The 12,887-nt window shown below is 40.4% G+C and overlaps 1 protein-coding gene across 1 annotated transcript in view; it reads left to right on the top strand.

The window, feature by feature from the left end:
• Positions 1 to 12,887, top strand: part of HSF2BP (heat shock transcription factor 2 binding protein) — a 287,065-nt gene that overhangs the window by 37,584 nt on the left and 236,594 nt on the right. The window contains exon 3 of the mRNA XM_006894052.1: positions 10,187 to 10,290. Within this exon, the coding sequence (XP_006894114.1) occupies positions 10,187 to 10,290 (104 nt within the window). The remainder of the gene's footprint in view (positions 1 to 10,186; positions 10,291 to 12,887) is intronic.

Genomic DNA, 12,887 nt, shown 5'->3' with positions numbered 1-12,887 from the left:
CCAGCCTGGACTTCTGGCAGTTCTCTGCTGATGTGCTGTTCCAGTCGTTTTTGGATAATCTTCAGTAGAATCTTACTTGCATGTGAAATCAATGAGTTTGTTTTATAGTTTCCACACTCTGTTGGGTCACCCTTTGGGATGGGAATAAATATAGATATCTTCCAGTCAGTTGGCCAAGTGGCTGTTCTCCAGATTTCTTGGCACCACTTGGTGAGCACATCCAGGGCAGCATATGTTAACTGAAATATGTCAATCGGTATACCATCTATTTCTGGGGCCTTATTTTTTGCTATTTCCTTCAAAGCAGCCTGAACTTCTTCCTTCATCACCATAGGCTCTTTCTCATATATTATTTCATTAAATTCTTCTGTGTCTGCCAGTTCCTTTTGATACAGTGACTCGTATATTCTTTACATCTTCTTTTACTACTTCCTGGATCATTTAAGAGTCTGCTTAAAGCATCCTTGATTATAGCAACTCTAGCATAAGAAATTGTCAGCAGCTGACATGTTTGGAATCACAGAAGCCAAGAAAGCTTCATATACAAGCTGTCAGATCAAGGGTTGGACAGTGGAAGATAAATGCTGCAGGGATTCGGTAGAAGTGAAGGGGTGTCCTGGTGGAGGGTGGAGCTGGGAAATAAGTGGGTCAACACACTGGGCCAAGGGCAGGGACAACACTAACTAATGGTTAACTCCACAATGAGGGATTTATCCTTGACTGTTTTATAAATTGCTTGTCTGTCAGATACTCCTCTAAATCTGAATATTCAGATTAAGACAGACTAGGAAGAAGGATTGACCATCCACTTCTGAAATAGGCCTCTGGAAACCCTATGTACAACAGAACACATGTAGACTAACAGAGAGGGCAACTGAGGTAGAACTTTCAAGTATGGAAATACAAAGGAAGAGGAACAGTTGCAAGCAGATACTAGTGATTGGAACATGGAATGTGAGAACCATGAATGTAGGAAAATTAGATTGTTAAGAAAGCAGTGGAACACGCTTCGTCTGACATACTTTGGACATGTTGCCAGGAGGGACGGGTCCTTGGAGAGGGACATCATGCTTGGGAGGGTGGAGGGACAGCGCAGGAGGGGAAGACCCTCTATGAAATGGATTGATTCGGTGACTGGGGTAATCGGGATGGGTGTGTCAGAGGCAGTGCGGTTGGCGCAGGATAGAGCAGGGTTTAGGTCTATTGTGCATAGGGTCGCTATGAGTCGCAAACGACTCGACGGCACATAACAACAACAACAACAGGCATTGGAGAGATGAGATGGATGGGCATGGGGCATTTTGAGTCAGATGATCATATTATATATTACTCCAGAGATGAAAAGGCAAGGAAAAATGGAGTTGCTTTCATAGTTAAAAATGTAATTTCTAGATGCATCTTGAAGCACAACATTGTGAGTGACAGGATAATATTCATAAGCTTAACAAGGAAGTCCAGTCACGAGGTAGGTGTTTTTAAACTACCTAATTGTTTCCAACTCTTGCATTTAAGTCACCAGTAGTTATTAATGCATCCTGATTGAATGTTTGGTCAGTTTTGGACTGCAAAAGTTACTGGAAATCCTCCATTTCCTCTTCTTTGTCTTTAGCCATTGGTGTGTATGTTTGAATGATAATAGTAGTAACAGAATCTTCCTCTGATCTTGATGCCACATTCTTCTTCATAGGGTCCAGCTTCTGAATAATTTACTCAGCATACAGATTGTATAGTTATGGAGAGAGAATACAACCTCGACACACTCCCTTCTTAATTGTAAACTGTGTAGTGTTCCCTTGCTCTGTTTGCACAGCAGCTTCTTGGTTCAGGTATAGGTTTGAGCACAGTTAAGTGCTCTGGGATTTTCAAATTTCTCAATTTTAGCCATAACTTGTTATGATCCACACAGTCGCATGCCTTTGCATAAAGCGTAAGAAGACATTCTTTTTTACTTTCAGGCAGGACTCATCTGACATCAGCAGTGATATCCCTGGTGCTATGGCCTCTTCTAAATCCTGCTTGAACTTCTAGAAGTTCCCTATATATATACTGTTCTAGCCATTTTTGAATGATCTTCAGCAGTATTTTGTTACTTGTGATATTAATGATATTATTTGATAGTTTCCACATTAAGTTGGATCACCTTTCTTGGGGATGGGAATATGGACCTCTTCCAGTCTGTTGGCCAGATAGCTGTCCTCTAATTTCAAAGCGTAAACTGATGAGTGCATCCAAGGCTGCATCTGTTAATTGAAGCAAGTCAATTGGTGTCCCATTGATTCTTGGGGCCTTATTTTTTGCCAGTGCCTTTAGGGCAGTTTCAACTCCTCCTTCATTACCATTGGCTCCTGTTCAGATGGTACTTCCTGAAATTTTTCAGTGTCAGTTCTTTTTGATACAGTGAGTCTGTGTGTTCTCTCCATCTTGTTTTGATGTTTTTGGAGTCATTCTAAATATTGCTCATAGCATCTCTCAATATTGCGAATCAAGGCTTAAATTTCTTTTTCAGTTCTCTCAGCTTGAGAAATGCAGAGTGAGTTCCCTTTTTATTCTCCAATTCCAGATCTTTGCACATTCTATTATAGTACTTTAAAAATATTGGAAAGTTACTGCATAGTGCCATTGTTATAGAACGGGACTGACATCAGGGTTGAGATGAGACTGAGAGAAATTGGATAAATTATGTATACTGCATTGAAATGGATAAGGGAGAGAACAGTTTAAAAGCAATATATAATTGGGTATTATGGTTATGACAAGAGTCCAGAATGAAGAATGCATAGTGGAGTGTACCAGGGGCAGGAGGGGGGATTGTATACCAATGAGGGAATTTTTCTTTTACTTTTCAAAGAGAAGAGCGAACCTTGGGGGGAGAGGAGGGGTGGGCAGGGAGAAAAATGCAACAATGAATGTATGGAAATCCAAAATCTCTGTAAATGTTCATTAAAATAAAAAAAAGAAAAAATATTTGAAAGTGAAGAAGACTTGAAGCACTTGTTGCAGAAGATCAAAGAATACAGCCTTCACTGTGGATTGCATCTCAATGCCAAGAAAACAAAAAGTCTTACTTCTGGACCCATAGTCAACATCATGATAGATGGAGAAAAGATTGAAACTTTTAATAATTTTACCTTACTCCACTCCTTTGGTACCAACAGTAAGGAAATCAGGAGATGTATCGCACTGGGAGAGTCTGAGAGGGACCTCTCCAAATTATTGAGGAGTAATGTTGTCAGTTTGAGAACTAAGGGGTGTCTGATTCAGACCCTGTTCTTTGGGGGCATCTGAGAGCTGAGCATTGAATAAGGATGGCATAAAAGAGTTGATGCCTTTGAGCTCTGGTGTTGGAGAAGAGACTGAACAACCCATAGACTGGCAAAAGAACAAACAAATATGTCTTGGAGAGGGTGCAGCCGGAGTGCTCTTGTGAGGCAAAAATGATAAAGCTTTATCTCACATACTTTGGGCATGTTCCTAGGAGGGCCTGTTCCTTTGAGAGGGACATGATGCTCAGAAGAGCGAAGGGTCAGCAAGGGAGAGGAAGACCCTTGACCAAGTGGATTGACGTGGTGACTGCAGCAGTGGGCTCTCTTTAGTGTGTCAGGAAGTGTGAGGATGGCCCAGGATATGACAGGGTTTATGTTTGTTGTTCATCGAGTCGCAGTGGGTACTAATTGGCTCTAGGGCACCCAACAACAACAGTATGACTAGATTATGCTTGTATATGAGTATTATCCTCCCTTTTACAGACTGCAACAACATTTTTCCTTAGTTTTTTGTTCCTAGAATAGTAAATCATGTGATTGTCTGATTGAAAGTGGCCATCTTAAGTCACTAATGTCTGGTGTGTTAATCTTTATGCATCCCATTTCATTATTGACAATTCCCAATTTTTCTGTATTCCAGGTTCCGGTTATTAGTGCATGTTTGCAGTTCTTCCTCATTTTGAGTGTCTTCCATTCTGAAGGCTCTGTCTCTGGTGCTTTATCTGATTGTCTCACTGTGCTTTATTGTTCATAGGGTTTTCAAAGACCTCTTATTTCAGAAATGGCTGGTCAGACTTTCTTCCTAGTCTGTTTGAATCTGGGAGCTTCACTTTAGTACAGCATCTGACAGATAAGTACTGTACCCGTAAAATCAGGCAATAAGCAAGCGTGTACTTGTTTTAGCCATTAAGAGCAGGAACATGCAAATCAAACATGCCCCTCCCCCCCCACAAGAAACTTACAGACAAGTTATTATACCCCTAAGAGCACACCCTAAGGATAAGCAAACAGATATTATGAGATAGTTTAATCTTAAAGGATTAGAGGCTAAGAGCCACACCAATGATTTCAGTGTAAGGAGGGATATATATTCTATATTCTAGGAGGAGAGGGAGGGGGGGTCAGGGAAAGATTATGGAGAAGTTGGATTTAGCGTTGGGTCAGGAAGGATAAATGAGTTTTGATAGATACAGATACCAAAGGCATCCTTGGTAGGAGTGGTTTCAGCCAAGTGCAGAGATGGGCAAACGTGGCATGTTAGATAGTGGAAGATTTCCAGTGTGTTGAAAATGCCATTTCTGAGTTGTTCCATGGCACAGTGTGGTAACTGCTCACTGTGTTACTGGGAATTTGTTAGACACCAAGATCATCCTCAATATGGATGTTAATTAGGATATTGTTAACTGCCTTTTAGGGCACTATAAATCACTTGGAATTTGCAGCGTATTCCAGCAGACCTGGATGTGCTTCACTATGGGACTCTTCCCTGGGGCACCTGACTTTGAAGGATCAAAATTCATTCTAGAGACTTTGGCTGTGTGATTTAGGAAGGCCATGGCATTAGGAATACCTTCAGGTGGTGAGCTATCAGTTCTTGACTGGTCCCATGGAGGGTCATCCTATAAACAGGAACTTCTCATGTGACCGTGAGATTACTCAGGATTATTACCCAAATTTTCAGTTTACAGTTAAGATAGAATTAGTTAGTAAATTTGTAAAATATTTTCTAAATGTTGTTGTTATGGGCCATCGAGTCGCTTGCAACTCATACTGACCCTATGTACAACAGCCCTAAACTCTGCTCTGTCCTGTGCCAGTTGCACTGTCTCTGACATTCCCATCCCTATTGCCCCAGTCACTAAATCAATCCACCTCATAGAGGGCCTTCCCTTCCTGCGTTGTCTCTCTACCCTACCTAGCATGATGTCCCTCTCCAAGGACCGGTCTCTCCTTACAGTATGCCCAAAGTATGTTAGACGGAGCCTCAGAATCCTTGCCTCCAAGGAGCGGCGTGATTTAACGCTTTCTAGGATGAATCGGTTTGTGTTCCTAGCAGTCCAAGAAACTGAAGAACAAATTCAAACCTCGAGTTGCTATAATCAAGTATGCTTTCAGCAGAATGTTAAATGATCCAGGAAGTATTAAAAGAAGATGGAAAGAATATACTGAGTCACTGTATCGAAAGGAATTGGCAGACAAAGAAGAATTTCATGAAACAACATATGAGCAAGAGCCTATGGTGATGAAAGAAGAAGTTCAGGCTGCTTTGAAGGAAATGGCAAAAAATAAGGCCCCAGAAATAGATGGTATACCAATTGACGTGTTTCAGCTTAACATATGCTGCCCTGGATGTGCTCACCAAGTTATGCCAAGAAATCTGGAGAACAGCCAGTTGGCCAACTGACTGGAATATCTCTATATTTGTTCCCATCCCAAAGAAAGGTGACCCAACAGAGTGTGGAAACTATAGAAAAAACTCGTTGATTTCACATGCAAGCAAGATTTTACTGAAGATTATCCAAAAATGACTGGAACAGCACATCAGCAGAGAACTGCCAGAAGTCCAGGCTGGCTTTAGAAGGGGTTGTGGTACTAAGGATATTGTAGCTAATGTTAGATGGATCTTAGCTGAAAGCAGGGGATACCAGAAGAATGTTAACTGTGTTTCATTGACTATGCAAAGGCATTTGACTGTGTGGATCATAACAAACTGTGGCTGAGTCTGAAAAGAATGGGAATCTCAGAACACTTGATTGTGCTAATGAGAACTTGATTTTCTAAATAGATTAGAGAATAATAAGAAGGTGAAACTTAATGACTATTAAAAAGCCTTATTTTGTATTTGAGACTACTGAGCTATTTTGATAAAAACAAATATTTTAATATTAGTATGACTAAAATGTTAATTTATCATAATGAATGTGTTAATTTCTTATAAACATTATAGGTTATGTAATTCTGAGAAATTGATTGTTTTAACTTAGTTTTAATTTCTTTGACTAATGTTTTTGTAATCTGTTCTTCGTAGCCATACCCTGCCTGTGAGTAAGTTTTTTAGGGCCATATTCTCATGTTATAGCTACATTAAGAAAGGATTATGATTTCAGAAAATAGGTGTTAAAATTATCTATGATTTGTATTATTTTTTTTGAGGGTAAAATAGTAAAGATAACTTTATTAGAAAATTACATCCTCAAGTGAGGCTGATTTGTATTTCTATGTATTGGTATCCTGTCTAGGCCTTGTCATTCTGTCATTCTGTTAATACAATTGAACAAGGAGCATTGGTGTCTTAGTGGTAATAAGCTGCTGTGTCAATCCAAAGGCACATGGTTTGCATCCACAGGCTTCTGTACAGGAAAAAAGAGAAGAAATTTCCTACTGTGCAATTAAACTGCTTCTGAAACCCCCCTGGAGGGTCCGATTTGAATTTATTCTGATTAAACAGTAGGGTCCAATATGAGTTGATTCTGATTAAACAGTACATAACCAAGGCTGGTGGCAGCACTGCTGATCTTAATGCTGACAAGTTAAGACAATGTCTTGATTACATGTAATGTTTCACTCAGATGCCAATACTCTTGTCACTTATAAAAAAATATTGTAAGCAGTTATGTACTCACTATATGTAAATGAGGGACCTCTACAAATTATTGAGGAGTAATGATGTCAGTTTGAGGACTAAGGTGTGTCTGATTCAGACCATGGTCTTTCTGATCACTTGCTATGCATCTGAGAGCTGGACAGGGAAAAAGAATTGACGCCTTTGAGCTGTGGTGTTGGAGAAGAGCACTGAACATCCCATGGACGGCCAAGAGAACAGATATGTCTTGGAGAGGATGCAGCCAGAGTGCTCCTTACAGTCAGGAATCATGAGGCTTTTTTTTTTTTTTGTACGTTGGATATTTGCTAGGAGAGGGCTATTCCTTGGAAAGGGACATGATGCTGGAAAGGGTGGAGGGTTGGTGAAGGAGGGGAAGACCTTCAACCACTGCAAAGGGCTCTTGTGTGTCAGGAAGTGTGAGGCTGGTGCAGGACAGGACTAGGTTCCGATATTTTGTTTATAGAGTCGATAGGAGTCATACTCGACACGATGGCATCTAACAACAACAACAAATAGGAAAATGAGAGCTACAGATAACTAACATAGTAAGTTACTGTGTTGGGCTTCCAGTCTCTGGCAGTTTGAATCCAGTAGCTACTCAGTGGGACAAAGATGAGCCATCTCCTCCTCTTACAATGAGCCATCTCCTCCTCTTATGATTTATAATCTTGGAAACTTGATGGAGGATCTCTATGAGTTGCAATTGGTTTGATGGCAGTAGATTTTGGTTAAGTAGCTAGGTGTATGCGTCTTTTTGTTCAGATGTTAGCCAAATGAAAGAGAGAATAGATTGACAAGAAGTGCTATCTACTTCTAGACATTCTGATGGATTAGAAGGCCAAATAGAGAAAACCTCTGCCCTCACACTTAATTTAGGGGCTTAGAGAGCTCAAGCAAGTTGAAAATGCAAAGAGGAAGTGGCCACCAGGTGGCAGCCTTGTATCACTCAGAGGACTGATTTTTCTTGGAGCCAGTGAATGTGTAGTGTGTGTTGAGTTGTAAGTTCATGGAGCTATCTGCTGTGTATTGGGCTGTTTTAACCTTGTCCCATTGTTAGTATTCTACACTGAGGTCATGTAAGGCTGTGCATCGTGCAGGGAGATGTAATTGCCATATTGAAAGAGAACTTTAGGAGTCTTAGCAAGGTGGTAGTGGTTGGTTTGTCTGAATTAATTACTACAGATTTTTACACATAAGATGCAATTTTCTATCTTCTTGACTGTATTTAAGTAACATATGGTTTAAAAATAGAATAAGAACTAACAGCAAAGAAAATATATTAGACTTTCTGTGATTTTAGTCCCTTTTTAATTTTGTTTTGCTTTTTTGTCTGGGATCTTATGTAGTATGTATTTTACACATAATTATATGTGTATATAGTTAAAATAATGCATGTTTTTATTTAATACTTAAATAGGCATAATAGCACTTGACTGAGAGTTGGTTTCTTGCATGGCCAGGATTAGTTGAGCAAAAGAGAAGATTTTCAGTAAAAGTCACACGTATTTTGCATTATGAAAGAGAAAGAAAGAAAAAAAAATCCCCACCTTGGATTTAATGGAGAAGAAAAAGTCTAAAGTTCCTGCACCGTAGTTTCTAAGAGACCTTTGTAGAGAAGCTTTACCAGCCTTTTCCATAATCTCTAACTGGTTCAAATATTTACCTTTAGGTTCTAATCTTACTTCTAGGGCAAAGGGTTGCTGGGAAGCTTAAAGGCTACCTCTGTTCCTTTGACTCCCTCTGTCCTTTCTCCCAGGCTTTGGGGCAGCTGTTCTTATAGCTGTGGGCAGCCTCTCCAGGTTTTTCCTCTGGGTTATCCAGAGGAGAAAAGAGGAAGACTGACAGGAAGGTGGACTAATTCAGTGAGTGCAGAAGTGAGCTCACACAGAGCAGTGATTGTGAGGATGCTTCATTCTATTGTACATACAGTTGGTATGAGTAGGGATCAACTGGATGGCGTCTGACAATAGCAAAAGGTCAAAGAATGTCCAGTTTTCCAAGCTCTTATTCTTTTACATGGGCTGCCTTCTACTTGTCTTTAGTTTTTGTCTTCCACAGTCCTGTGGCTGGGTTCCCTCGCTGTCTCTAATTGTGTGTTGCTTGCTTTTCATCTTGTCAGTGATTTGGGAGGGGTCAGATGACTTCCAGCACTGATTCTTTGGTATTCTTGAACCAGCAGCATTATTATCAACTGGGAACTTGTTAGAAGTGAGCATTTTTAGACCAGCAGCCCCAGACCTACTCAATCAGAAATTCAGGATGGCAAACAGCCTGCCTTCACAAGTCCTCCAGGTGAAGCCGATGCACACCAAAGTTTGAGAACCCAAACTGATAGCAGAAAATAGTTTGAGTCATAGCTGCTTTACAAGACAGATTAAATGGGCCCCACAAGGTTTCCAAGACTGCAATCTTTACAGAATCATGCTGCCTGCTTTCTTCAACAGTGGTTTATGGATTTGAACCTTTGACCTTTCAATTAGCAGTCAAGCACTTAGCTATTGCCCTACCAGAGCTGCTTCATATTTGAGAATGACTGTGCTAAAACATTGCCGTTATAATCAGAGAAAGGAGACCATTAACTCTTAGCATGTTTCCCCTCAAATCCTTATGTCATAGCATAAAAATTGATATCTGTCCTTGATATCATTGTGCTTATAAATTCAAATTATCTATCTGATTTTTTTGAATGTCATTATTTTTGAAGCATGATAATATATTTATTTAAGGCTTGGTCATACTTTTGGTTTCAGATTTGTTGGTATTTGCTGTTGGCCGTTTGAATCATCAGCTGGGCGAATGTGGTGGAGAGGAAGTATTACAGAGCTTCTGCCCTTGTGTTCTGGCATTCTCTTTTCTCCATCACAGAGTTTCCCTCCCCCATTGACGACTGCTACAGTTGTTCATTGAGTCAGACCGCCAGTTGGTTTGACTTGCTTGTGAATCAGCCGGTGCTGGCTCCAAAGCCTCACTGAGCTGCCATCTGCTTTTTATGGAAGAGATACAAGTCTGTACCATGAGACACTCAGGCTCTCAGCCTGCCTTCAGTCCTTTAAATAACGCACTTTCTCTGAAACTCCTGATTACTAGTCTGGCAGTAAAGTGTGGCCTTAAAAACATAAAACAGAAGATGATAAAAAATGCTCTCTGTTGTGGACTAAAACCTAATGAGAATGTAAAAGCTAGACTTTTAGATTATAGACAATTAATATTAATCTTACCTAAGAAATTAGTATAGTCTTACTAAGATTAGGTAAAAGATGCTTAGGCAAGTTTAGTGGTTTTAAATATCTTGAGTATTTTTATGTCTTTTTTTCCCTAGACCTGGAAAGAAAGGAGCAAGAATTAGAGCAACTGAGAATGGATTGTGAACACTTTAAAGCCCGCCTGGAGACTGTGCAAGCAGAGAGCTTGAGGGAGAAGAAGGTATGGTGTTTACAGACAGCTTCTCAAATGCCAGGTTCATGTAATGTCCAAAATAGGCTTTACTTGTAACCATTCGTTTTCTTTTGTGATTTGAATAAAAGTTTACAAATTTGTTTTCTGTTCATACACGTATTATTTTGTAACACTAATTAGAATCCCATAATGTAATTTCATCTTTCTCACCACCTCCTTGTAATTCTTATTCCCATTAATTCTCCTATCCTGCCTTCTTAGTTTTATTCTTGAGTAGATGCTGCTCTTTTGACTTTATATGATTGGTTATTCTAAGGAGTGAGTACTTCTATTGAAATATTGATCACCTTACATCTGTTTTTTGTTTAACTGAAAGTTGAGTCTTGGGGGGGGGTGTGAGTGTTTCTTCCAGGTTCAAAGGGTGACTAAGGGCCACAGTCTTGATTGTTCTACCAATATCTGTAGGACTGGAAAGGCTGGCCTTTTTTATGTCCTTAGGTTTTGTTCCACATTTCCTCCCACTCTAGGATCTGCTATCATGATTCCTTTTAGAGTGTGGCCAACATCTAGTTTTTCTGATCTTTGGCTAATGGGCTGATGGATTTTCAGGTTCATGTGGTTGTTAATCATTTGAGTTAATTGTTTATGCACATCTTTGCATTACTCCTTTGTTCCTTACAAGGAGAGACTAATAGCTGGATTTTAGATGACTAGTCACAAATTTTTAAGAGCCTTTTTGCTACTCACCAAAGTAGGATGTAGAACATTGTTTTTGTTGACTGTGTTATGTCAGTTGACCTTGATGTCCCCAAAAAGTATGTTTGCAAGGCCCTAAAATCAGCAACTTCTTCCCTCAGGATGTTTGGTGATTAAGTAAGAAGCTTACATAGATGGTGAAGAGATAGAGATTGTTAGCAGCTTCTGCTTGCTTGGCTCCACAGTCAACACTCTTGGTATTAGCAGCCAGGAAATCAAAAGACAATTGCATTGGGGAAAATATGCTGTCAGGGACTTCTCCAGAGTACTGAAGAACAATAATATGAATCTAGAGACTAAGGTGTGCCTTATCCAGACCATCGTCTTCGAAGTTATTTGCTATGCATCAGAATATTGAACAGTGACTAAGGATGTAAGAATAGGAATCGATGCCTTTGAATTAATGTGCTGAAGAAGAGTATTGAATATACCATGGATCGCTAAGAGAACAAACAGGTCCATCCTTAGGTGAAACCAGGCTGCTCTTTGGAAACAAGGAATTTGAAGCTTCATCTGACATACTTTGGGCATGTAGCAAGGAGGGACAGGTCCTTGCAGAGGGACATCATGCTTGGAAAGATGGAGGGACAGAACAAAAGAGGAAGATCCTGAATGAGATAGACAGACATAGTGTCTGGGGTAATGGATGCAGGTGTGTCAGAGATGATGAAATTGGCTCAAGATAAAAGCAGGTTTCAGACCTGTTGTACACAGGGTCACTATGAGTAGGAATCAGTTTGATAGCCATAACAACAACAACAACAAGAAGCTTACAAAGCTTGCTTTGTTTTAACTCTTGTATTATCTAAAAACGACTGGAACAGCACATCAGCAGAGAACTGCCAGAAGTCCAGGTTGAATTTAGAAGGGTCATGGTACTAGGGATATTGAACTCATGTTAGATGGATCTTAGCTGAAGGCAGGGAATACCAGAGGAATGTCTATCTGTGTTTCATTGATCATGCAAAGGCGTTTGACTGTGGATTATAACAAACTGTGGCTGACTCTGAGAAGAATGGGAATCCCAGAACACTTGATCATGCTAATGTGAAACCCATATTTGGACCAAGAGGCATTCGTCAGAAAAGAGCAAGGGAACACTGCATGGTTCAAAATTGGGATGGTTGTACTCCAGGGATGTGTCCTGTCTCCATATCTTTTCAACCTGTATGCAGAACAGATTATCTGGGAGGCTGGGCTCTATGAGGAGAACTGTGGTGTCAGGACTGGTAGAGATCTATCAACAATCTGCATTATGCAGATGACACAACCCTGCTTGCTGAAACTGAGAAGGACCTGAAGTGCTTGCAACAGAGGGTCAAGGACTGCAGCCAGCCTCCAATATGGATTGAGGCTCAAGGTCAAGAAGACAAAGATTCTCACCACTGGACCAATCAATAGCATCAGGATGGATAGTGAAGAGATTGAGATTGTTCACAGCTTCAGTTTGCTTGGCTCCACAGTCAACACTCTCGGCACTAGCAGCCAGGAAATTAGAAGACGTATTGCCATGGGAAAGTCTGCTGTTAGGGACCTTTCCAAAGTACTGAAGAGCAATGGTGTCTCTCTGGAGACTAAGGTGCATTTGATACAGGCCATGGTCTTTGTAATCACTTGTTATGTGTCAGAGACTTGAACAATGACTAAGGAGGATAGAAGGAGAATTAATGCCTTTGAGCTGTGGTGCTGGAGAAGAGTATTAAATATACCATGGACTGCTAAGAAAGGTTCATTCTGTTGTTGTTTGTTGTTGTTATGTGCCGTCGGGTCGCCTGCGACTCATAGTGACCCTATGTACAACAGCCCTAAACTCCGCTCTGTCCTGTGCCAATCACACCGTCTCTGACACTCCCATCCCAATTATCCCA

The sequence above is a fragment of the Elephantulus edwardii genome, unplaced genomic scaffold (genome assembly GCF_000299155.1).
Source record: "Elephantulus edwardii isolate Elephantulus edwardi_28Jun2011 unplaced genomic scaffold, EleEdw1.0 scaffold00133, whole genome shotgun sequence".
NCBI classification, from domain to species: Eukaryota; Metazoa; Chordata; class Mammalia; order Macroscelidea; family Macroscelididae; genus Elephantulus; species Elephantulus edwardii.
This window is presented reverse-complemented; position numbering and strand designations above follow the sequence as displayed.